This window comes from Ziziphus jujuba, chromosome 10 (assembly GCF_031755915.1).
Source record: "Ziziphus jujuba cultivar Dongzao chromosome 10, ASM3175591v1".
NCBI lineage: Eukaryota > Viridiplantae > Streptophyta > Magnoliopsida > Rosales > Rhamnaceae > Ziziphus > Ziziphus jujuba.
Genome location: NC_083388.1, coordinates 8,277,864 through 8,302,581, shown reverse-complemented (window position 1 = coordinate 8,302,581; position 24,718 = coordinate 8,277,864). Strand labels below are relative to the sequence as shown.

Genomic DNA, 24,718 nt, shown 5'->3' with positions numbered 1-24,718 from the left:
GATAAATTCCATCAACTTTCCATGGCTTGAAGAAATGAGTATTGACCGTAAGCACTGCTAATAATAACGGTTTCAACTCTAGGAGTGTAGTAAGTACGACACCATGGACAATGACAACAGCAGCAAGCAGCATAGAATGACATATTGCAAGCTGAAGAATATTCAACATTGACTTGGGTTTCTAGAATTATCTATTATGTTTGATAGACAGCATGTAAAGCTTTGGAATTGGTGAAGAAAATATCTAAGCTTGCAATGTGGAGCACCAACTTTGAGGAGAAGTCCAAAGCTTTGAGAAAGTTCAGCAACCCACATGGGCAAGCTATATAAAGAGAAAGATGAGCTGCCATGTAATGTGAGCTATTCAAGTGGGTAGAGTAGACTCCTAGAAAAAGAGCCATCGTGTCCAAGTTAGTAGTGTCGGGTGTTTAGGTGTAAAGTGTTTCATAGGTTATATATATGTGGGTCCCATTGAATGTATGTGTAAAGTATTTCATACATTATTATATATGTGGGTCCCATTGAACGTATGAATATTTTATGTTTTATCTGTGTATTTGTCTTGTATAAGTCATTAATAACAGAAGCGATTTATTTACCCCTAACACAAGCAAAGTAGTTTTTGGCAATGGAATGGCTCTACTTATATGTCTCATTGACTCCTGCATTACTACTAGCATGAATAACCAAATATTCTATCGGAATATTCTTTTATACTTTGTATCATTATAATACATTCCTTATGTTATATTATTTTTTTGCATTAACGAGGTAATTCAATTAACCCTTTCACAATGAATGGAACAAGCTTTTCGCTGGTACATGGAAAGAAAGCTTCATATCTTGACTATAGTAAGGAGCTTATTGGTACATATATAGTAATATCTTCAAAATTAGCTAGAATTGGAAAATAACAGTTAAACTTTTCTTGCTATTTACACCATTTCAGGCATTCTAACTGCGTAAACAAGACTACAACACAAGGAAAGGTTGTGTCATGAGATATTTTTAACGGAGGGATTCCTAGGTGTATTTGCTACAGTAGCTTTGAAATGAACTTATCGTGAGACTTATTTTCTTGAACCATCGCCTACATCAGTTTTAAGCCTTGAGGATTTTTTCCCTTCGACAAAGTATGAGTTTCCTACATATTGGTTTTTAGTTGTGTTCTGTATGACAGTTTGGCAGAATGTGAAAAAGCTCTATTTTATTAATGAAACAAAGACATTATATATACAACTTGATACAAGAGTAAAGGATAAGTACATGTAAGGTGAAGCCTAACTAATGATATACCCATATCAGTATAAACAGCAAAAACAGCTTTTAAGATAATATAACTACACAGCCTTATTGTTCTGTTTCTTAAAATGCATGTTTCAAACTCGTTTTTTTCTGGTTTTCATAGAACCCTCAAGCAACCATATTAAAAAGCAAAGCTATAAAAGATACTACTGCTCCTCAGGTTTCTTTCTTCTCTGGAAGGGGCCCAAATATGGCTGTACCAAATATTTTGAAGATATATATATATATATATATATATATATTTACATGGCTTATTTTGTCATTCTGTTTTTTTCTTATTGAGAAACTTTTTATAGTTATGTAAAATATACTGCAGCCTGATATAACAACACAAATGTTAAACATTTTGGCTACATTTTCACCTATAGTTTCATGATTCACCTTCACATGAGCCAAGAGATCAAAGGAGGGTCAAATACAACGTAGTATTTGGAGCCTCAGTGTCTTGCCACAATGCTGCTTGAGTAGCTGCATACATCAAAACATTTCGTCTTCATTGGTCACCTTCGGTCATTAAATCAGCTCTTATGACTATGGTATTCATGACACCACTTTTATACATAACTGGATTCACTTGCCTAACACTCCATGTAATCAAAAACTACTTCTTTGTCTGCAGCTTAGGAAATGAACACTAATCAAAGTTCTGATGATCAATTTGGTTATGGAGCTGGGCATATTGATCCTCTAAAAGCTCCAGATCTTGGATTTGTGTATGAAACTACCATAGACGATTACATTACCTTTCTATGTACCATTTAAGGTCAAGAAGATGTAAGGCTTATAACCGGAGATAATAGCACATCATGGCCGCCCTCAAGTTTCTACAATTGAGCCAAAGGACCTAAATTATCCTACATTTGCACATGAAGCAGTTCCAACAAATAAATCTTTTACGGTTGAGTTTCAAAGAAGAGTTAAGAATATAGGCCATGCAAATTCAACTTTCAATGCAAAAGTTAACTAGAATCCTAAACCCGATCTCAAATTGGTATCTGAAGTGCTTTCCTTCAAATCCCTGAATGAAGAAAAGAATTTTAGTGTGTTTTGCCTTATCTTCATCAATTGTCTGGTCTATTGGTACTCAATAGTATTAGTGCCTGTTTGGCAGAGCTTTTTTTTAGATTAAAAGTTCTATTTGAAGACCAAAATCTCTTTTGTTAAAAAATAAAAACATTTGACAAAAGTCAACAAGCACTTGTTGACTAAAAAATAGTTTTTTTAAGCTAATTAAAGAGAAAACCAAATTTTAAACTTTTTTAGAAAAGCTCTTTTTTTAGCTTATATGGAAATTCAATGAGCATTTAATAACGCTTTTTTAGCTTATATAAAAACTCATTGAGCAATTAATACAGCTTTTTTATTTACAGCCAAATATTTATTAACTTTTTAATAAAAACTCTTTTTTAAAAAGATCTATTATACAATCCTCTACAAACTAAAATTCTATTTTCATCAGCTATACCAAACAAACCTTTAGAATCCTATTGTCATTTTCAACAGCCTCTCCCAAGTTGAAAATCAAATAGCATTTGAAGAAGATGCTGTTTTTATTGTGATATATAATAAACATATTAAGATTTATATTATTCGCAGTCAAAGGTAATTTATTGTTGTATTTACCCCTTTTAATGTTGATGTTGAGGCTAATTTAAAGTCGAATTCTCATTTGGAACCAAAAGTACCAAAGTTTACTCAAAATAATAGAAAATAGAAGAATCAAAATATAAACAATGAGAAGTTCTACCTAGAATGTTTGCTTGGACAAGAAAGAGGGCATTGTACGATATCACATTGATCAGATTTTATCTTCCTTGGAAAAAAATAAAAATAAAAATGTTTAACTTTTCCTTTTGCTTTACATGTTAAAGATGTCAGCACAAAAGTTACTAAAATCAACACTTAGTTGGTAAAATAGTGCTGCAGGGATAGCTGATTAGCAAAAGCCACCGTTTTGTGATAATGATTCTGAAATTAAATCTCCACACTTCTAATATAAAATAAATAAATTGACAAATTAGCACACAAAAAAGAGTGAGTAAAATAACTAAAAGTTTAATTTGTAAAATTAACATTAGGACAATTATAATAATAGCAGTGGAGAAAAAGAGTTGGAAGATATTAAATTTAGTAAAATATTGTTTAATAAATAATTTATCTTGTTGAATCTCCACACTTCTAATATAAATTTTCGAAAATGGTTAAATAAATTTACAAATTAGCACTCAAAAAAGAGTGGGCAAAATAATTAAATGTCTAATTTATAAATTTTATAATTTAACATTAGGACTATTAAATAGTAGCAGCGAGAAAATGAATTCCAAGATTTTAAATTTAGAAAAATATTGTTTAATATATAATTTGTCTTGGGCGCTAAAACCCTGCATTTTTATTTTTTTATTTTTTATTTTTTGGGTGAATCGCTAAAACCCCTTGAGTTCCTCATCCGCCAGAGTCTTCTTTCTCAGTGAGTGGAGCTTCAGTGATGGCTCTTCATGCCATTAAAAGATCGAAAATTCCAGTTTTGACTTCAAGAGTCCTCCGACTCCTTTACAGAGCGCCCATTAAACAGCTCTCGCTGCCTTTAAGATCCAATATTTTGGCGTTTGAAACTGTTTCGTTGAAACCCATCGCTGGGTTTAGGCTATACCATGATGGGAGGCCGAGAGGACCCCTTTGGAGGGGGAAGAAGCTAATAGGGAAAGAAGCAATTTTTGTGATATTGGGGTTGAAGAGGTTTAAGGATGACGAAGAGAAGCTTGAAAAGTTCATCAAAACGCATGTTGCGAGGCTCCTGAAGATGGATATGATCGCTGTCCTAACGGAACTTGAGCGTCAGGAGGAGGTTGTTTTGGCTAGCAAGGTGCTTTTTCATTAGAGAAATCCATAAAAAGCAATGCTTTGTTATTATTTTCTCTGATGCATTTGTTGTTTCGGGTCGTTATCAAAGTTTACTTCTTGGGTTCTTCATGATTTTGCTTTCTCTCTATTTCGTTCTTTTGGTAGATTATCACCTTATCATGTATAAAATAAGCCCTATGTTGTTTATCTTTCCGTAAACAATTACTTAATTGTGGGTAAGACGTAGAAAAAATGGCTCAGTGGATTTGGCTAGCAATGTGTTTGATTAAATGCTCTAAAGAAATGTACGCACATGGATGCCCTTTATGATTTGTAAATTTTCAAGGAATATTGTCCCTTTACTTGGTCCTAATTGCGCTTCAGATATAAAAATTAGAACGTGACCTTTGTCCACTTCGCTTAACCATGATTAGGATTGATTGAGCTGGAGATGATTGTTCTCTCTCTTAACAGTTGTTCGTTACTATGTAGGATGAGATTTCAACTATACTATGATTTATAACTTATCAGCTGCAATGATCAATATAATATTATGTTGGGAGATGAGAATAGTTAATTGTTGTCTCCGTTGATCAGATCAGATATCTTTTGCATAGTTAATCTAGTTGAGTTCCATATGACATGGGCATCTACAAGTACAATGTTGGCTCATTTTAGACATACTTTTGCGGTTCCAGAAATGTTTCAATATAAAATCCAATTGCTTTTGCATTGCATTGTCTTGCTATTCTGTTATGATTAATTGAGTTGTCACAATTTTATGTTTAGCCTTTTATTGTAATTTTTTTTTTTTTCCTTTTTTTGGGCTTACAAGAAAATCAATTAATTTTCAGATATTTGGACTGATTCAAAAGCAAGACTGGTACAAGCCAGATGTCTATCTGTATAAGGATTTAATTATTGCACTGGCAAGACGAAAGAAAATGGATGAAGTTATGCAACTATGGGAGAAAATGAGGAAGGAGGATTTGTTTCCTGATTCTCAAACATATACAGAGATTATCAGGGGATTTTTGAGTTCTGGTTCTCCAGGAGATGCAATGAACATATATGAGGACATGAAGAATTCCCCAGATCCACCAGAAGAGTTGCCATTCAGGATTTTGTTGAAGGGTCTTTTACCACACCCTCTTTTGAGAAACAGAGTCAAGCAAGACTTTGAGGAGCTCTTCCCTGAGAAACATGTGTATGATCCTCCAGAAGAAGTATTTGGCATACGCTGAGGTTTGCATTCTCTGCTCTGTTTTCCATTTCCTTCAATTTTTCACTCTTCCATTTTTTATTTTTTATTTTTATTTTTTGGCTCTTTTTCCCTTTTCTGTTCTGATTTTAGTACTTCTGAGTTATAACTGTTTTAAAAATCCAACAATATAGCATTCAATCTCACTGCTTATGTAGTTTCTTAAGGAAACTGCTGCAGTGTCCCATGAAAGTTTATTTGATGCAAGCAATTGTTGGAGAAGATGAACATATCCAGACTATATCTTTGGCTCCATAAACATCGTTACTTGTTTTTTGCATTTCTCATACTCATATCATTTTAATCGATATTTATCTTGTTTCAGGGCCCAAGTTACTGTATTGAAGGAAAACATTGAATGTTTAATCTCAATCAGCAAAAGGTTATTCAACTAAAGTCTGGAGGACCAATACTGTGTCAGTTTTACGCACAAAAAAAAAAAAAAAGAAAATTTCAGAAACAAGAACTCCATCACCCGTGCACAGAGATGTAACAGTGAGCCTTTCTTCTTCTGAGCTTTAAAATTTGGAGCACTTTAAACGGAGCCTACAATTTGCTGTATATGTACGTTTTGAGGGTGATTGTGTTTTGAGCTCAAGTCTATATAAGCTGCTGCATTTGTTGTCAATGTTAACGTTTCTTTGCTTCAAGAAAATACTAATGAAAAAAAAAAAAAAAAAAATTCTATAGCTTATGTCTTCTGACTAATTTCTTATCAGCATGCAAAGTGAAGTTTCTTTCCCTGTTTATATGGATGGGTTGCAATTGGTTTTTTTAAACACAAATGCTGCTGCTTTAAAGTTCCACCTGTCATGGCCCTCTGAATTGGTGTTGACAAATCCAGTGCTGTTGCAAATAATGCAAAGCATGTAAACTGTGTTGTAAAACAAGTTGTGCGGTTCTTTTGTCTTTGTGCCTTTGAAACAAGGTGATTCCTATGGGTTGGAATTTTAAAACTAGGCAGACGGGTAATGTCTACACGTCTGTTGGATACCAACATTAGTAACTTCGAAATGCTATGTGGAATGGAAGTGTAACTGAAATATTGAGAGCATCATCACAAGGGTAACCATTTGATTAACACAAGAAAGTGTTAATGCTCTCATTTCTTCTCTAGTGTTTTTGACTATTTTGATTGAGAGAAAGAAGTTACGTGGGAACTCAAAACTCTTTCAAGTTTCTTTCCATCCATTGTAAGTGGGAATATATTTGTACAGATTCGTTTGAGATATTAAACTTTGATTGAATTGGACTAAACAAATTAAGCTATTTCAAATTCAGCCTAATAGAATTGGACAAGACTTTAATAGTCCCATATTTTAAATGGACTTAAACTAATATTTTAATTGAAAGATATAGAAAGCTCTTTTCACATAAAAGACAAAAACTATTTTTCGTTGGAAGAATGGACAGTTTAGCGTATGTCAATTGTCAAAAATCAAATTATTAGAAAATTGACTTTCAAAAGAAACCTTTACTGCTAGAGTGAGCGTGCCGGAGTGGTTATCGGGCATGACTAGAAATCATGTGGGCTCTGGTCGCGCACGTTCGATTCCTGCCGCCCACGTCTTTTATCCACATCTTTTGTGTCTTTTCCTTTTTGGGACAATTTTTAATTTTTTTTTCTTTTTTCTTTGTTTAAAAATTTTCTATTTGTGACATAGCCGGAACCTTTTATTGCTTTTCTCATATATATATATATATATATATATATATATATATATAGTCCATTTATAATGCTAACGGTATACGGATTACAGTATTGGTGATAGTTTTTCATAATATTGGTGACGATTTTCTAAAAAATCATCGTTAATATTATGAAAAACCATCACTAATATTGCAGTTTTCATACGGACCGTCCTCAGCATAGAATTTTCATATATATATATAAATATATAGTTCTACAGTATGAATCATATTTTCAAAAGTATCAGATTTTACTGTATATATTGTATGTATATATACAGTAAAAATTGATTTTTTTTTAAAAAAATTTCGATGTAGTCCACATCATAAAATTTATATATATATATATATATATATATTTTTTTTTTTTGGTTTAATTTGTTTATGATAGACAATTCTCCAATATCATGGCTTATTGCCAATTCTCTTTCCCAATTTGATCCTATTTGGCCTTACCTCTTTCAAACAGCACCACACAATTATTTTACCAAAAATAACACCACACAATTTTTGTCATTTTGTTGAAAAAGGACCCATGAAGTAAAACAAAGCATCTTTAGACTAGGAGTACTTTGAAATATGAATGACTAGAAAATTAAAATCCGTATTAAAATTAAAACCAATGGGTATTAACAAATATTTCTTTTTGCAATGAAAAGGAATATTGATATAGTTTTCTCTCATCTATCTCAACTTCTCAAGCACTGTTAATGATATATGTTAGTAGTTGAATATATCACTTTATAGTCTTTATCATGAAACTTTACAAAAACCATATGATATCCATATTGGATTTCTCATAGCAAGCTACTGATTCCCTTAAGAAATTGCAGCTTTTGGACTTAGAAAGGAACTTTCTGGCCTTTTTTTTTTTTTTTTTTTTTTTTTTTGGGGCAATGGAACTTCTGGTTTATCAAGCTGTAAAGTAAATGATTATTACTTTATATAAACAAATAATTGTACCAACCTTGCTTTTTAAGATTCCACTACGTTCCAAAAAAATAAAAATAAAAAAAAATTAAGCCCACCAATTTCCCATGTCCAAACAAAATTGTTATATTTCCAATAACATTTTGAAATAAAAACAATGATATTTTTAATATTTTCTTCCTTGTTTCATAGTATGCTGTTGTCGGAATCTTCTGTCCTTGTACCATACGTTTAATTATGGGGTTTTCATATTCATGAACCATAGAGGTTTTGGTAGCGTTACGTAGCCAGTAGTGTAGTAGTATATCTGCCTTTGATAGTGAAAGGAAAACCTAAGATCATGTTGAGTCAAACTCCAATCTTGAATACAAAGATTTCATATCCAACAGAGCCAACCTTATCTAATTATCTTCTTAGTAGGATAAGAGATTTTCCTTTCCAATTCGATTGATTTTCTTTTTTTTTTTTTTTTTTTTTCTTCTCAAAATTTATGCTTTCAAATTAATATCAAAATGAAATCAATACACATTAAACAGCCATTGACTGGGGAAACAAAGAGGGAACTTGGAGATGAGGCTTTGAGAGTGAGAGAATGAAACATAGAGTTCTAGACAGTTGCTTTGCTATTATCCATTAGAACAAACGTGGCACTTCATAGTTGGTCCACTTAGGAAAACATGTGGAGCCCTCGTGGCACTTATCCATTACGTTTGTGGAAAATGAAGCTGATATTATATTGTATGCAGAGAATAGGAATGTGAGGATGATGCTTCTAAGGAATTTTCCAAATCTTTGATTAGAAAAAACAATAGCGAGAGGACGACATTTTTTGTTTTTTTTGGTGTTATGATGGCACATGGGCCGCACTGCCAGTGCCTTCATGTACAGAATATCTGATATAAATTTGAGACATTTGTGATGCAAATTCATGCACTGTAATCTTTCACGTGGTCTGTGTTTGTTGCTCTGTTTTCTTTCCTTTTCAGCAATCTTATCTGTTTGTTTTCAAGTGGGTTTTACTTGGAAAGTGTTTTTTTCTTTGAGTTTTGTTTGTTCTAGAGGTAAGTTTTGTTTGGTTGATTTACGGTGGGAGAAGAAAAATGGAGGGTCAGAAGAAAGGTAGCTCATCTTCCTCATTTACTGCTGATCTTTTTGGTGCAAAGGAATACTCACCACCTCAGCAGTCTACTGGGCTTTTTGCATCTATTTTTCCACCTCCATCAAAGGTATATGTTTCTGCTGCTTTCAATGGCTATATGAGTTTAATGTTTGACATGTTTCACTAGTCACTACACAAAGAAGGAAATTGGAAAGAAAATAAAATAAATTGTCCCACCTGGGATTTTTTCTTTTTTTTTTTTTTGGTTTTTGCCCTTTATGCAGGACTGTATTCTGTTCATGAATTTTCTATCTGTAAGCTTTGGTGGACTTCGTAATGGAAAACGATAATTCTTTAAGATAGCAGAAAAGGAAATTCAATCACTTGAAACGGAAAACAGAAAAAGTAGTGCTTTATAGGTTTTGCTACCACACATGGGTTGGATGGGATGGATTGGGTAAAAACTTAATGTTTTTTGTTGTTTGGCAGGAAGTAAAATGGCCATGTTCTTGTTCCTTGAAACTGTAAAAAAAAAAAAAAAAAAAGAAAGAAAAGAAAATGTTTGTTTGAGTTTCACTTTCTGATTTATTTGTCATGAATGATTTTAGGTGGTTGGAAGAAACTCAGCAAGTTCTGAGCTGTTAGGATCTTGGCAAAAACAGGCCCCAAGAAATCAAGCATGGAACATTAGACAAGGACACTCAGGTTTGCAATCACCCTCATTTAGTTTGTTTTCTTTAGTGTCATTCCTTCTTTCCAAAAGTCAAAATATAATAAAAAATCCTAGAGGATACATAAAAGGAAAAATGCATACTCAGAAAATTCTGTTGTTCTAGCTAAAAGAAAAATATCATGTTTCAGTTCAGCCAACTTTAGCTCAATCAATTTATTTTCTCTGATCAGAACATGATCCATTGATATTTCAACTTGTTATATTTTCTTAGAAATACACAATTACATTAAAATATCAGGTTTATAAGATTAGTAACTCTACAGCCTCTTCTGGAGGAGAGAAAATTCTTACAACTATCATATTCTCAATGGAAAAAGGTCATCTTCCTTAAATCATCACATTCCTGATAAAATTCATAAGTCTATTCTGATTCTTACTTCTGAAAACTATATATTCTAAGAATATTGCTTCAAACTTTGCTATTTTCCCGGACAATATAGCTATCCGTAGCGAAGATGCATGCCGTAGCATACCCAACAAGGACAGGAGTTCTGTTCTTCATGAAGAAAGAGTGGAACCATGTAATCTAAGTTCATCTATTTACTATGGTGGGCAAGACATCTATTCGCAGTCCCAGAGTACCCAAATCTCTGGATCTTCCCCTATAGTGAGTCTTGATTAGTTGATCATTAATAATACAATGTTCTGAACTCATACTGTCATCATGATTAGTTGATAAAAGGATGTGCAGAAATAACTTTTACATGTTCTCTGTGAATGATAGTTTAAGAAAGATGAGGGTGAAGATGATCCAAATGCAAGCAATAGTGCTTCTCGTGGAAATTGGTGGCAGGGTATCTATGAGAAGTTACTCTTTCTAAGTATGTTTTCTTACAAATATTAGCATTTTGAGCATCTTTCTGTTTCTGCAGGTTCGCTTTATTATTAGGACCTTGCCTTCCAAGGCTGTATGAATTTTCCATCTATTTTTGAAGGTATTACTAATATTTCAATCCGCGATTATAATACAGATGGATTTTTCTCATTGTTATCCATACTTCATTTATGTTTGCAGAAAGTTCTGTGAGTGAAACAAATAATTCTGTAACGTCTTTTTATTCTCTGCAGCTGTTAAACTGCACATATGACAGCCTAGAAGATTTCATTCTATCAGTTTAAGCATTTTTTCTTTTAATAACTAGAAAGTGCAAAGATCTTTTTTTATGGGGAATACTTTCTTGCTTTTAAAGGAGAAGTTGCCTTTTAAAATGCAAACTTCACTATGGAATAAAGTGTAGGAAGGGCACTTTCTTCTTCTACTACTACTTTTAGTTTCTTCTTGGGAGAACACTAGATTCTAGAGATAATGATAAACTCATCCTAAATAAAACTGTAGGCATTTTTACTTTCTATGTCCACAAATAAGCATGAGGTTGAATGTCTCTCTTTCCTTCCTTTTCTATTTAGTTTAGAATGCCTTCTCTTTTCATCTGTAATAAATGCTTATATAAACCTACTTCAGTCACTAACAGATGCCTTCTCTTTTCATATGTATTCACATTTGATGGGATTCATGAAGCCTCGTGAGGAAGTGCAGAAAATATGCAATATAAATAAGTAGTTCATGCAGGCAGATAATGCTTAAGTATGAAGATGTGTAGCATAATAAGCAGATGAAGTGAGCAGAGCTTCTATAAGGAGTTTCACATCAAACCTAGTTGAGAGGTTGTGTAAAGTTCACTAAGATTCTCCACTAGCCTAAGTTTTTATGTGTAGTTAGAAGCTGTTTGCATGACAATGAAATGAAGACATCAGCCTTCTCTTCTGTATGCATGTCTCTAAGAGGCAATGATGCTTTCAATGACAGAGAATTTTTATAAGCAATGCCATTCAAGAGGATTAAACATGCAAATGCTCAAGATCTTATATTAAGAGGACTTTTTTCCAAGACCACAAACCATAATACATTCAAGAAAATGCAAATCAGATGAGGTAGTCCGAAAGGGCAAAGAAAAATTAGATGTGGCACAACTGAAAAGTATATTGTTTAACCGAGCAGAGAACAACAACGATTTAGCTAGGGTACCTTCAGATCAGCTGCCCATGGATTAATCAACCAAATCAATGTGTTCTGCAATTGTCTGGAAATGTTTAACCAAAACGAGTAACAGCTTGGTGCCTTTATTAGTCATTTCATGCAGCTAATGCTCAAGAATTTCAGGCTAAAATTTCTCCAAAATAAAGCTTCATTCACACCCTGCCCTTGTCAGTCATTGGGACATGGAGTTCCACAGGCACAACCAGCCCTGGATAGATGATAATAGAGAACTTTGTTGAAGCTTCCGATTGTCCAGCATTAAAAGGAGATGCTTACCCTTGATTCAATTTCCCTGGTGGAGCGGGAACTTGAAAGATGTTTTAATCCTAGCTAACCCAAACTTAAATCTGAGATAATCTGCTATGGTAGTTTAATGGAGCTTGGTGATGACAGTAACCATCCGCATTGTTCTTGTCTTCTGATATACAAAGGAAAAGCCTTTCGTAAGCTGCCACCATTTTGGTGGCAGTGAACAATCGCAAACCTCTCTGCCTAGCTGCCTGGCCTTTTCGTTGCAAAGCTTCTTTTCCATCATCCAAAACTTTACAAAGAATCTTCTTTAATGAAGCTATTGTGGGCGAGAAGGTATAACCCATTTCAGTGTCAACAATTACAGACCTTGTAATGCTAGCAAGCCTCGTTGCCATTACTGGCTTACCACAGAGTATTGCTTCCAACAAAGTATGATCCAAACCCTGAGCTCGAAGAGTTGGGTTCATGAAAATATCTATTGCATTATAGAAATCTGCCAGTTGAGCTTGTTCCAATGGCCCCAAAACAATTATGTTTGCACCGAGTTCTCTATATCTAGCTCCCCAAGGACCATCCCCAGCAACCAGAACAACAATACTCCCCCTAAATGTATCATTTTCTATGAGCAATTGTTTCAAAGCTTCAAACATTAATGGGTGTCCTTTGTCCTTCACCAACCTCCCAGCCATTCCCAAAACCAATGTCCTGGATTGAAGGACACCAAACTTTCGCTTGAATTCCTTCCCTCTGGCAATATCTGGTTTAAAAGTTTCCTCATCAACACCATTAAGAATAATGTGAACTCTATCTTCTGGGATCATATAAATCCTCTTAAGGATATCTCCAGCATGGTCACTAGTAGCAACATGGTGAGCATAGGCAGGGAAGAATCTAACCTCTTTAACAACCCTTAAAGCTCTCTCAGTCAAAGCATATGCCTGTGGTTCTTCAGGTCGCCGCAAAAGTTCTTGAATGATGTCAGAATGAATGGTTTCATATGCAATCCCATGCCAAGAGACAGCCAGGTTAGTTATGTTACGAGAGCGAGTATGCAAAAGGCCAACACTTTCAGTATGAACGACATCAAAAGGCCTTCCAGTTGAATTTTGAGTTTGAAATTGCTTCCAGACTAAAGCTTGCTCCAGATAACCACCATCTGTTGGTTTTGAGAGGTGAAAGTGTAAGTTGGCTATTGGGTATCTCGGAAAGGAGGAATTCGAGGGATAAGTGGTGAAGATGTGAAGCTCATGGCCTCTTTTGGCAAGTCCCAAGTGGAGGGTCAGCGCATGCCGTTCGAGCCCTCCAGCATGAGATCTCTGAGGCCACTTCTTGACAAAGAGAGCAATTTTAAGAACCTTTGAAGGCTGATTTGGGGTGAAAGAAAGATGATTCCAAGCATAAGGGAAAGTAAGAAGGTGAATAGGTTGGTTTTGCTTCTTCTCCATTTTCTGGTAGAGAGAATAGCATGGGCCATAGCCATGACACCAATAGATAAATGGGATGAATGAAAACGCAGAAAGCAAGAAGATGGTAAAGCAGAGTCGACGAAAACTGAAAATGGTAACTTGATCCTTTGCCATGAAAATTTAGATAATAGAAGATCAAAAGTAAATTGAAATGAGCATGATTAAAGAAATCTATGCTATAACAGGTGAAAAACACAGAACTCTGATCTCAATGTGAAAGAAAGAATATTTAGAGAAAAAACTATCAAGATATCCGATGAGATTCTTTGAGTAGTTATACGAAAGAAAGGTTTACTTCTCAGAACTATTTTCCTTATCAGCAGCTGCACATGGGTATTTACTAGTCCAAGAGAAGCAGATCCCAGCAATTCTTTATGAAAGCAGAACGAACCTTGCTAGAGCAGCAACCATATCTTTTGACTTTATGGATCAATTTGGTCTATTTAAAGTTTATCTTTGTAGATTAGCAACAAAAGGAATATCAACCCTCTGTAATACCCCCAGTTTTCAAGGTCATGGACTCATTATAGTATTATAAGGAGAAGCTAAGCAAGCCATTCCCAATGCTAACAATAAATTAATACTTCACCTTCTAGACTATGCACCTATAGGACAGGTCATTTTTATTTTTTTATTATTATTATTATTATTATTGGTAAATATTATAGGGCAGGGCATTTGATGCTAAGAAATTTAAGGAATTAATAAACTATATATAATATCATATAACTTCCACTCTCTTAACTGTTCAAAGAGATGGGTATTTTTCACCACTCCCACCACCCCTCCCCTCAAATTGTTCCTCAAAAGTAGAGTAAATGTAAGCATCTTCAATCAAACAAGTGTGACCAATAACCCCAACCCTTTCAATCTTTTATTCGCTTAAAACCTTCAAACATGTAAGGAACAACTAATCTTCCAAATACCAATTCGAAAAATCAAGCCCATGAAGCTTGCAAAATGGGAAAATCGGTTTAGAAACTACTAAACATTAAAAAATTGAGGGAAAAAAAAAAAAGGCTCTAAATACAGGTAATCAAAATGTATACAGAGAGAGATAAAAATAAATAAACAAATTCAAATTTCTTTCATAGCGGAAATTTTTCTGTTAATCCATAACAATGGAACTCACCAAATAGAATTGAGACAACCTATCGAGAAAACGCATGAAGGACAAGAGAAACATAAATGAAAAGCGCCAGAGGAACCAAAATCACCAGAGGACCCACAGCAGCAATGGTATACAAACTCCCACATGCCAAAGTCCCCAACTTGATCTGAACCAAATCCACAAGAGCCATCATCAAGAACCCACATCCAAAAACCGAACCGAATGCCGAAACCAGCGTACCCAATCTCAAATAGACAATGTTAACATGCCCCATGGTCACACCAAGAAGCTGACTACCACCATCCCCACCACCACTATCTTTGCTGATTTTGATGGTCTGCTTGAGAGCCAAAGCAATAAGGCTGGAGAAGAGGAAGGAGCTGAAAGAGTACACGTGGAAGGAGATGAGACCCTCCGCTATGTGGGGTCCGGCAACGCAGTCGATGTCGTCTCCGATGAGGGTGGTTCCGGGATCGGTGGTCGGGTACCAGCTGAGGCCAAGAAAGAGTGCTAAAGTGAATAGGGAATTGACGTTGACGATGGAATCCAAAGCCATGATGTGGATAGCCGTCGTGCTTAATGCCCGGCGTGACACGTTGGACATTTCCGGCTTGTGTGTGGTCGGTTTTTTGGAAAGAAATGAAGGCATTTTCTATGTTTTTCGTTTTTATGGAATATGAAATTTGAAAACAGAAACAAACATATACAGATGCTTTTTGTTTTTAAAATTTTGTTGGTTTAGTGTGGCTTCATCGAAGGACTGGTTTTTGAAAAAGCTTAATAGAATCCATCGTGGCGTGTGATATTGAACTAACGTGGCTTTTCAGGCAAGAAAAGGAGGCCCAAAAAGGAATACAAGTGGTTGGGCCGTTGGGGATGAGCATGAAAAATGTTTTACCCAAACCATCAAAATTTGGGGGGAAAAAGAAAATGAATTAAAAAAATTCGCCGTTGCCGGGGATCGAACCCGGGTCACCCGCGTGACAGGCGGGAATACTCACCACTATACTACAACGACTGGCTGACATTGGCAAACCACACTTTTGGCATATTTAAATTAATGAATCCTTACATACCACTAAACCATGCATGATATTTCGTCAACATGACATTGCTCATACGGCCAATATATCTGGTTGATAATATAATTTAATTGGTTATTTGAGTCGATTACCAATCATCATGTAAGCAATTGTATTACACTTTTTATTATCTATAACTGTTAACAAACACCAAAACTATTATAATGGTTTGGTACAGTAAAAAATAGCATCAATAAACAAAATTAAAAGCTAGCCAAATGCAATATGATCCAATAAACGACAAAATTACAGCCTTGATTGTCACGAAATTCGGTATTTATAATTCCCCACGAGCAAAGAGATGAGAAGATGAGGGAGTTGCGATCGTCAAAACGTCTTCTTTGGGCACAAACCAAAAAAATGGCAGAAGAAGAAGTCAAGCTTCTTGGCATGTGGGCAAGCGCTTACAATCGAAGAGTTGACTTGGCTTTGAAATTGAAAGGGATAGAATACGATTACATAGAAGAAGACCTTTCCAACAAGAGTCAATTGCTCCTAAAATACAACCCAATTTACCAAAAAATCCCTATCCTCGTACACAATGGAAGACCCATTGCAGAGTCGCTTGTGATCCTCGAGTACATCGACGAAACCTGGAAAGACAAGCCCATTTTGCCTAAAGATCCTCATCACAGAGCCAAGGCTCGCTTCTGGGCTAAATTCATCGATGAAATGGTCAACTGGGTACCATGAATTTTTCATTAATTTTAATTATAATGAATTATATTTGCTGATAATTATTTATCCATATATATATATATATATATATGTATATATATCTGTCTCTATAGCTCCAGCCAGCAGCAGTAACGGCTTATATGGAAGGCGGAGAAAAAGCAATTGAAGAGTCCCATGAGCTAATGAAAATGCTAGAGAATGAGCTCCAAGGGAAGGACTTCTTTGGAGGTGAGAGCATTGGATATTTAGACATTTTAGCAATGGTTTTAGCATTTTGGTACAACAAGTTGTGGGAGTGAAGTTGTTTTCTGAAGAGAATTTTCCATTGCTATATAAATGGATTAGCAAGCTCCAAGAGGTTGATATTGTCAATGAATGCCGACCTCCCAGAGTGAAACATCTAGATTATATTAGATCTCGCTATGAAGCCTCAAAAGGGGCTCAAAAATGAAAAAAACTGCTTTATATAAGAGTTGGGAATAGAATTCCGACATTTTGTTTCAAAATAAAAGCTCAAATCCTTAGAGGGTTTTATTCGTTTTTCTTTTAGGATTATTGAAATCCATACATACTAATATACAATACAACCATGTTCATACATATACAAAAATAGATTGTGAAACAGCTTGCAACTTTAGTAAAGAAACTTTGGGAACTAGAATTCGGAAAGTACTTGCCAACACCTCCATATTCAACCTCCCTTACTATAAGAAGATTCCATATAGTGTCATTTTCAGCACATAGAAGATCTAGTTAAATCTCATGAGCACCTTGATCCTTGACAACTGTCACCGGACACGTAGCATTCACAATAACATGGTTGGTCACACTTCCCAGAAGTATCCTGGAATTGAACTCATCAATTTATCAGAATTCAGGTTTCATCAATAAAATATACCACTTAATGTTAATTTCAATATGTTCATTTTTCCAACTTCTTGGTTTGATGTTGGTTTTTCAACAACGTTCGATGGATTTTAATCTATACATTCATATCTCAAAAACTGAAAATGAAGTACCTCTGGATGTTACCAAGTCCTCTGCTGCCCATGACCAAACAATCAAGCTTTAAGTCTCCAACTGACCAACAGAGCTTGTCCCTTGCATCACCCCAGTAAAGCTTTGCCACCACAGTAACCTATATAACACCAATTTCCAAATTGATTACAAGTTTTATTCATTCATGTAATACATTGAAAACTTGTTTAACAATAAAATACGTACTTGTTTTTGTTTGGATGCAACGTCCAGTAAAGTCAAAACCTCAGGATCAAGATCAACCTCGTAGTTATGCATCACTTCTTGATCACTGAACTCCACCAAAGGAATCAGAGCTGAAAACCAGGCTCATAACAATCAGATTTATTGAAACAAATCAGTATCACTGATCTCAAAAGCTCGAACTTGTGAGAAGTGGATCAGAATTGGATTATATACTCTAACAAGATTAAAGAATAAACAAGTAGATTAACAAAAAAAGGATCATAAATTTTTAATTGATTAGCAAAGATCGAAGAAGGACATACGTGAACCGGAGCTAGACCAAAGAAGGTTTCGACTTTCTTTTTCTAGGGGGCTTTTGACACAGATGACATAGAGGGTATCACCCTCTTCCACCAGGTTATCTATTGCCCATTTCAAAGCAATCTTACTTCCTTTAGAGAAGTCTAACGCCACTCCAATATTCCTATCTTTCACCATCTCTTTTTCTAGCTTCTCTGGATTGAACTCACAAGCGGAAATTTCAGGAAGTAGAAGCACAAGAAACTAATAGAGCTAGAAGTTTGAGGTAATGGCTATGAGAAGGAAATGAACCTAGGATAATGGTCTTGGCTTTAGCTTTACCATGTTTGACCATTAGGTGGCCCTCCCAAAAGTCGGTGACACTGCTTTTGTGCTTTACATTATGTCACATTTCACTAGTTGCATTATATTTATCTTGCGTTGAATTTTTTCTTTGCGCACAATATTGTTTATGATTATCATGAGTAAGATATCTATTACTTGCCATTCTAAAATTTTTCAGTATGTGCATCAGAAATTCCTGACAATTTTTTCTAGTAAATATTCCGAAAGGAAAAGTGTTATTTAGACTGTCTTCCGGTAGTTCAGATCCATTATCTTTAAGTATTTCTCAGAAAAAGAAAATTAAACCCATGTATGCTTCCTAAGAATCAAGATAAGAGTCATTGATTGAAGGAATTTGTGGCATAGAAAATTTGCATATATAATTTTGTCGATTTAGCATAAAAGGAATCCACAATTTATATAAAAGGACTCAAAGTTACCAACAAAATCTTAAAATATCTTTTGCCGGTGTCTAGACTTCCAAACAACCAGTCCAATATACAGTCCCTCAAGTAAATGGAGGTAACAATTGTAAAATATGAAAAAGAAAAAAAAAATGATGAAGAAGAAGAAAAAAAGACGTTAATCATTTTTGTAATTGACATGAGCAACTTTACGACTAGAAACCTAATGCATTATCTACCTAGCCAACATGAGAATGGGAAATTTAGAAGATGAATTTGGTAATGTTCAAAAGTGAATAAGAGTTAGGTTGTACAACGCATTCAGCCTACCAAAACCCTTTAATTGGTAGAGGTACTGGTATATCTATTTTGCGGGTTTTTTCTTTAGAGGGAATCAAATCCACCAAATTTTTAGTCTCTTTAAAGGGAACAGTATATACATATATATTTAGTAGACCTATCCAACTCAAGTGTAGTAGATTTGCGGATCATTTCTTGTACAACTCAATGCCAGGTATCCAACAGTTGACATAATTATTATACTATATATATATAGTTGGCAACACTCATATACCAAGAATTCAAGTTGTATTTTACTATGATAATTTTTTTGTTTTTTTGTTGGTAAAATTCAACATTCATTTTGACTAATACAGAATAAAAGAACAAGAGGTAAACCAAAAATGTTAGGATGGTTCTAGATCCACCGTCTATAAAAATTTGTCAAGCCCAAATAAGAATTTGATAGTGGACTATCTCCCACTCCAAATTACCCCACAGTGTATATTAATGTCACAACTATGAGGATAAAATCTGAAGAATTACAAAAGAAAAGCCCATTCCAATCCAAGAAAAACAAATGGTTCGGTTGGCATTTTGTAAGTCTGCGCTTTAAAGTTTGACATTCTGATAGAAAAAGAAACCCCAAAATTAGCACAATGAATGTTGAGTAGACTTTTAATTTAATTTCGATAAGGCAAATACAAAATTCTTTTGTTTTACCATGGTTATTCATATTAATTTTTAAACACAATAGAGCTGGACCATAAAGCAGCTGTGTTTTTTGACCAAACGAAACGAACAAAACAAAAGCAAACATAGTAGCTAAAAAAAAGAAAAACAAGTCAATGATCCCACTACTAATAATAGACAACATGCCTGTAGTTGTGGTTGTTTATAATTTAGTATTATATTGTCTTGTTATCGAATAGTGCTTGGCCATGCAGATGACAATGTAAATATTTTTCCCAAACACACCCATTCCCCTAATAAACAAAAGATACCAAGATGAAAGGACAACGTTTAGGAGGCCAAAGAGTCAAACATATTTGGATATTTTGTGTTTAATAAAAGACCAACCCACAACCATTGTTGTGGGTAAATGGAAGACCAACCCACAACCATTTTTGTGGGTTTTTAATTGGGAAAATCTGTGAGGAATAATGGTTTGGTACTGGTGGTCAATACGTGGATTGTTTTAATTTTAGTCTGTACCGAAAATTTCCTTTTCTTTTAACAGAAAAGATTTACGCGTTGTTTCATAATTGGGGAACAAATTGTCACTTATATGACCCTTCATCGGACTCTCATTAAAATAAAAATTAAATAAAATATTATAGAAACGAGTTAGAGTTAGCATATTATATCTGTATCATGTGCATCCAACAGTAGATGGTTTTAGTATCAAATTTTTGTTTTGTTTTTTTTTTTTTTTTTTTTTTTTTTTTTTGTAACCAGACATGAATATGGTAGCATTACATAAAATACATATAAAATTACATTTCTAAAATTTAATGTCAGAAACAATCCAGAAAAAAGTAAAACAAAACTACCCTTGGACACATGTACGGTCTAAACCTCCAAGATTCAAGCTCTTAAGAAAAACAGAGCAGACCAACAGTCAGAAGTATAGCTGCTCTCGTTGATATTGGACCCCACACCATTAGAGAACAGCTTGATTGTGCAGTAAATTTAGGAGGGCTTTATGTCCTCCTCGAACTTCTTTATTATAGAAGAGTGAATTGTTTGTTCTGACTGCGCAGTCTGGCCTCTTTAGAACTTATTAAAAGACCCCCTTTCTGTCTGTTTCTCTTTCACTCTCTCTTTCTCTGTGTGGAGGAGAGCTCTCTCTATACTATTATTTCTTAATAACCAACTTTGTCCTGAACTTCCCCAGCTTGCCGTAATAGCAAATCATCATAAAAAACCCGCCCCGCCCGACTTTTCTAACAATTTTGTTATTTTTGTAGCAAAAAAAAGCTTTTAATTATGGCTGTTGACCTACACAGAGCAAGAGAGTTAATGCTTCCTCTTCGGTTTCTCGCTGACAACAACAAAAACAACGACGAAGCTGGTAACAATAATATTCTCTCCAACAACAACGACAACAATAACAACTCTTCCTCTACCCTCATCAACCAGACCAACAGCGATTTTAACGTTCCTAATAACAACAACGGCTTTCAACCGCCGTTCGATTTGTCATCTCCGGGGTCATCATCATCGGAACTTGCTTCGTTTACTGAAACAGAGACCGACGAGGAGGAAGAAGAAGACGACGACGATTACATTGCTGAGTTAACTCGGCAGATGGCTCACTATATGTTTCAAGACGATGACAAACAACTCAGCTCTCAGAAAATCGACAAGGTACGTAAAAAATAAAATAAATACATGTATTTTATCTCCGGCTAATCATGTTCTCTGCTCTCTGTTCTATGTTCTGTGCTCTCTGTTCGTTGAAGAAAAATAAATTTTCTGTTATTTCTTTTGTGGTTAAACGTGTTTGGTTTCAGTCATGGGTTGGTTTGGGTGGTAGCCCACATTATTCCTCGGTGCTCTGTTCGCCAAAACATGAAATCCCGAAATGGGATCTTCGGGAACCATCGCCACCACCGACTAGGCCTAAGATTCAGAAACATAGGACCAACAGTGCTTGTGAAATATTGGGAAAGTTGGAGCAGGTGAAAATAAGCGACGAAGTTTCAAAAAACTCACAGCCTCCTCCTCAGCAGCAATTTCAGAGCATGCTTCAAGATCCCAGTTCAACAACAAAATCAGTGGACAACAATCAAAGTCCCGGTTTCTGCTCAAACCAAGCAACTCTCAATCAAATTCGAGCTATTCAAGTAAGAAAATATATAATACCCAACTTTTAGTGCCAAGTTTATTTGTTTCACTGACAAATTTTACTCATTTGGGTGTCGCTTTTTTTATCTTTTTTTTGTGGGGGTATAGCTCTACAAGCTGAAACAAGAGCGGCTATTAAAGCAACAAACTAAAGAGACACAGCATCATCTACAATTTCAGAAGAAAAACAACAGAGGTTATGCAAATGGATGTGTTAATGGAATCGGGTCTCGTCCAACTCCATGGGTTAACCAGCAACAGCAAAACGGGTCGGGTATGAGAGCGGTTTTTATTGGTGGATCTAGTTCAACAAGTAATGGTGGGTCTAGCGGGACCGGTGTATTCTTACCCTGTGTAACTGGGAGCACCACCACGAGCCAATCACGCAAGAAACGAGGTACAGAGAATAGAATAGTGTAGTACTAAGAATTTTATATGATTTTGTCAATTTCCCAAACTCTTTTTATTAAAGTTTTGTCTTTTTTTTTTTTTGTTTTTGGTTAATTCAGTAGAAATTGACCTTCCAAAGGGCCAACGTGCTTGGTCGTTGAGGGGTGGTTGGTTATGAAATGGAATATCACCTATCCCGTGTTGTCATATTCGTTGATTTTTACATTTTCTTAGCACCTTTTTAGTGTTTGGTTGTGACCCTTTTTCTTCTGGATCTTAAAAAAAGAAAAACAAATATTGATTCCATGTTCCAAGATTCCTTCTTAATTTAATGCCCTAATCTCAATCTTCGACAGCGACAAAAAAACGATAATGGAACTTTTCGTCTATGGGTAATCTTGTAATTGTAAATTATCTATGAGTTGGTAAAAGTTTTTTTTAATTAAAAAAAAAAGAGCCCTGTTTTAAATTTTTTTTTTTTTTTTTAATTGGAAAATCAGGATGTTCACCAGTGCTTATACCAGCAAAAGTAATGCAAGCTCTGAGAGTTCATTTTGACAGAATGGGTTATAACATCTCTGATCCACAAGAAGCTTCTGATTTCCCTACACTACAAGGTACGAGTAAAAAAAAAAAAAAAAAAAAAAGATAGGGATAATCTTATTTTTCACAAAATAATAATATCTGGGTTCTGAAGAAAGAGTGGGTTCCATGTTTTATTTTTTACTCTTATGTTTAAATTTTTTGGATATAATTATTTAATGAAATAATATTATTTTAAAATATAAATATATACAGAGAGTTATCGGAATAGTGGTGGAGGAAGGAGTTCAGAGAAATGTCCAGAGAAGAAGCGGCATTCTCGGGCGGTGCCGGCCATGAAGCATAATGAAATGGGTCTGCCTCAAGAATGGACGTACTGAGACTCTCATTTGTCCTAATAAGGCCAACGCACAAAAAAATAGCATAACTAGTACAATAGCACATGCAATTTTAAAAGCTAGCTTAGACTTTTCCTTTTGTTTGTTCCCCACCACCATACACTTTCTCTTCTATTCAGTCTCTTCAATGTGATATATATATTTAGTGGAGCTTTTGGCAGTTTTTGCCTTAAAAGATCCAGTACAGAGAATAAAGTGGGAAAAAAAAAAAAAGAATGGAAAATACAACTTCATCAATATACAGGGGAATGCATAATAAGGAGAGGATAGGACACCAAGTTCAGAGGAATACTCTTTATTTTTTTATTTGAGAAGAAAAAAATTACATGCAGTATTTGAAAAGTTTGTCTGGGAATGGTGGAACAAACTCTGCTGTCTTTTGCTAGCTAGCTAAAAGAAGCAAATACTTGTTCTAGTCCTTTCATGTGATTGTAATAGAATCCTGGTTATTATAATAATTTAGCCTCCTGGCTGTTAGGTTTACTGATGTTTTTTCTTTTCCTTTCTTTTCCGTGTGTGGTTTTAATGTTGGTTTCGTAATGGGTTTGGTTTTGAATGGATTTGATGTGTAATTAATGTATTAAATTTTCCATTGGGAAAGACCGAACTGCGTGTCAGAATTTATGAACACAATAAAGCAATCTCAGTTTCAGTTCCAAATTTTAATTGCCAGAAAAAGTAACACCAGTGGTCCTGATTAATCAAATTATTATTTTTTTTTTTGGTAGACCTTGATTAATCAATTTTTATTTTTATTTTTTGGTGGATTAGATTAATCAAATTTCATACATACATCAAATTGCGTTTGTCCCACGTATGAAAGTATCAAATGTTTCATTGTTAATTATATTCACAAATACATATTACCAAAAAAAAAATATATATATATATATATATATATACGTAAATACAATTTTAATTAATTAATATGTTTAACCACCTCATGGATATAGAAAAATTGGAGATTTCAAGTTCCAAAAAAATCGTTTTTATATTTAATTCTTTTTTATTTATTTTTTTAAACTCAAAATTAGTAGATTTATTGTGTTTTTTATTTGGATTTCCAATGTCTAGTTAGCTATTTTTAAAATGTTAATTTAAACTGTCTAACAGAATTTTCAAAGATGGACAATTTATTAACAATCTCTATTTTTTTTTTTTTGGATAATATATTAGCTTAATGCATAGAATCATTAGGGAAGTTTTTTTAAAAAATATCTATTTATCTAATATAACAAAGCTTTTCTTTAAATAAATAAAAGTAATAGACAAAACATTAGAGATGTTTTTTGAGTTTTAGTAGAAAAAAATTAAATTTCTTATAAAAGTATTTCCAAATGATTCTTCATCCTTTATATGTTATTTATTTTGAAAAGTTAATTTTTAAAAATAAGCTTGAACCTATTCTGTAACATGATTTTTTAAAATACAAAGTAAATTTGATTTTTTAAATTTAGAAAGCCAAAAATATTTTTTATATTTAATATTATATTATATTATTTAATGTTTATCAAAATTCAA

General features: G+C 34.3%; 6 protein-coding genes, 2 non-coding genes and 1 pseudogene across 9 annotated transcripts; 5 read left to right on the top strand and 4 right to left on the bottom strand.

Annotated features, from left to right (window-relative positions):
* Window positions 1-3,696: 3,696 nt before the first annotated feature.
* Window positions 3,697-6,101, top strand: LOC107410905 (protein THYLAKOID ASSEMBLY 8-like, chloroplastic). The gene is made up of 3 exons (XM_016018388.4): window positions 3,697-4,168; window positions 5,001-5,391; window positions 5,733-6,101. The coding sequence occupies exons 1-2, from the start codon at window positions 3,791-3,793 to the stop codon at window positions 5,388-5,390; spliced, it is 768 nt and encodes a 255-aa protein (XP_015873874.3). The 5' UTR covers window positions 3,697-3,790; the 3' UTR covers window position 5,391; window positions 5,733-6,101.
* Window positions 6,102-6,892: 791 nt separating this feature from the next.
* TRNAS-AGA (transfer RNA serine (anticodon AGA)) lies at window positions 6,893-6,974 on the top strand. The gene has a single exon. It is a non-coding gene; the product is annotated as a tRNA-Ser (tRNA).
* A 1,638-nt stretch (window positions 6,975-8,612) lies between these two features.
* On the top strand, window positions 8,613-11,704 carry LOC107410918 (uncharacterized). 2 transcript variants are annotated; one of them, XM_048468349.2, is made up of 6 exons: window positions 8,613-9,252; window positions 9,734-9,830; window positions 10,299-10,465; window positions 10,583-10,652; window positions 10,731-10,793; window positions 10,927-11,469. In XM_048468349.2, exons 1-5 carry the CDS (start codon window positions 9,127-9,129, stop codon window positions 10,745-10,747), a joined length of 477 nt encoding a protein of 158 aa, XP_048324306.2. In that variant the 5' UTR covers window positions 8,613-9,126; the 3' UTR covers window positions 10,748-10,793; window positions 10,927-11,469. The 2 variants fall into 2 exon arrangements, with proteins under 2 accessions (XP_048324306.2, XP_015873888.3); XM_016018402.4 differs by having other exon boundaries at window positions 8,619-9,252; window positions 11,378-11,704.
* LOC107410917 (uncharacterized) lies at window positions 11,373-14,197 on the bottom strand. Its single transcript, XM_016018401.4, has one exon. The coding sequence runs from the start codon at window positions 13,726-13,728 to the stop codon at window positions 12,238-12,240; it is 1,491 nt and encodes a 496-aa protein (XP_015873887.3). The 5' UTR covers window positions 13,729-14,197; the 3' UTR covers window positions 11,373-12,237.
* Window positions 14,198-14,678: 481 nt separating this feature from the next.
* On the bottom strand, window positions 14,679-15,519 carry LOC107410906 (uncharacterized). The gene has a single exon (XM_016018389.4). The coding sequence runs from the start codon at window positions 15,372-15,374 to the stop codon at window positions 14,766-14,768; it is 609 nt and encodes a 202-aa protein (XP_015873875.1). The 5' UTR covers window positions 15,375-15,519; the 3' UTR covers window positions 14,679-14,765.
* Window positions 15,520-15,671: 152 nt separating this feature from the next.
* TRNAD-GUC (transfer RNA aspartic acid (anticodon GUC)) lies at window positions 15,672-15,743 on the bottom strand. The gene has a single exon. It is a non-coding gene; the product is annotated as a tRNA-Asp (tRNA).
* A 256-nt stretch (window positions 15,744-15,999) lies between these two features.
* Window positions 16,000-16,940, top strand: LOC107410901 (glutathione S-transferase U7-like; annotated as a pseudogene).
* Window positions 16,941-16,978: 38 nt separating this feature from the next.
* Window positions 16,979-18,344, bottom strand: LOC107410902 (universal stress protein PHOS32). The gene is made up of 4 exons (XM_016018385.4): window positions 18,012-18,344; window positions 17,710-17,819; window positions 17,505-17,623; window positions 16,979-17,329 (listed from the first exon to the last, which is right to left on the bottom strand). The coding sequence occupies exons 1-4, from the start codon at window positions 18,184-18,186 to the stop codon at window positions 17,239-17,241; spliced, it is 495 nt and encodes a 164-aa protein (XP_015873871.1). The 5' UTR covers window positions 18,187-18,344; the 3' UTR covers window positions 16,979-17,238.
* Window positions 18,345-20,517: 2,173 nt separating this feature from the next.
* On the top strand, window positions 20,518-23,680 carry LOC107410897 (uncharacterized). Its single transcript, XM_048469289.2, has 5 exons — window positions 20,518-21,386; window positions 21,533-21,865; window positions 21,975-22,263; window positions 22,757-22,873; window positions 23,055-23,680. The coding sequence occupies exons 1-5, from the start codon at window positions 21,006-21,008 to the stop codon at window positions 23,177-23,179; spliced, it is 1,245 nt and encodes a 414-aa protein (XP_048325246.2). The 5' UTR covers window positions 20,518-21,005; the 3' UTR covers window positions 23,180-23,680.
* Window positions 23,681-24,718: the final 1,038 nt, after the last annotated feature.

Coding starts and splice junctions, on each gene's coding strand:
- LOC107410905 (XM_016018388.4), top strand. CDS start 3,791: ATGGCTCTTCATGCCATTAAAAGATCGAAAATTCCAGTTTTGACTTCA. Junction 4,169..5,000: donor AGGTTGTTTTGGCTAGCAAG/GTGCTTTTTCAT, acceptor ATTAATTTTCAG/ATATTTGGACTGATTCAAAA.
- LOC107410918 (XM_016018402.4), top strand. CDS start 9,127: ATGGAGGGTCAGAAGAAAGGTAGCTCATCTTCCTCATTTACTGCTGAT. Junction 9,253..9,733: donor TTTTTCCACCTCCATCAAAG/GTATATGTTTCT, acceptor GAATGATTTTAG/GTGGTTGGAAGAAACTCAGC. Junction 9,831..10,298: donor CATTAGACAAGGACACTCAG/GTTTGCAATCAC, acceptor CGGACAATATAG/CTATCCGTAGCGAAGATGCA.
- LOC107410917 (XM_016018401.4), bottom strand. CDS start 13,728: ATGGCAAAGGATCAAGTTACCATTTTCAGTTTTCGTCGACTCTGCTTT.
- LOC107410906 (XM_016018389.4), bottom strand. CDS start 15,374: ATGCCTTCATTTCTTTCCAAAAAACCGACCACACACAAGCCGGAAATG.
- LOC107410902 (XM_016018385.4), bottom strand. CDS start 18,186: ATGGTGAAAGATAGGAATATTGGAGTGGCGTTAGACTTCTCTAAAGGA. Junction 17,820..18,011: donor TTGGTCTAGCTCCGGTTCAC/GTATGTCCTTCT, acceptor CCTGGTTTTCAG/CTCTGATTCCTTTGGTGGAG. Junction 17,624..17,709: donor TTGCATCCAAACAAAAACAA/GTACGTATTTTA, acceptor GGTGTTATATAG/GTTACTGTGGTGGCAAAGCT.
- LOC107410897 (XM_048469289.2), top strand. CDS start 21,006: ATGGCTGTTGACCTACACAGAGCAAGAGAGTTAATGCTTCCTCTTCGG. Junction 21,387..21,532: donor GCTCTCAGAAAATCGACAAG/GTACGTAAAAAA, acceptor GTTTGGTTTCAG/TCATGGGTTGGTTTGGGTGG. Junction 22,874..23,054: donor TGATTTCCCTACACTACAAG/GTACGAGTAAAA, acceptor AAATATATACAG/AGAGTTATCGGAATAGTGGT.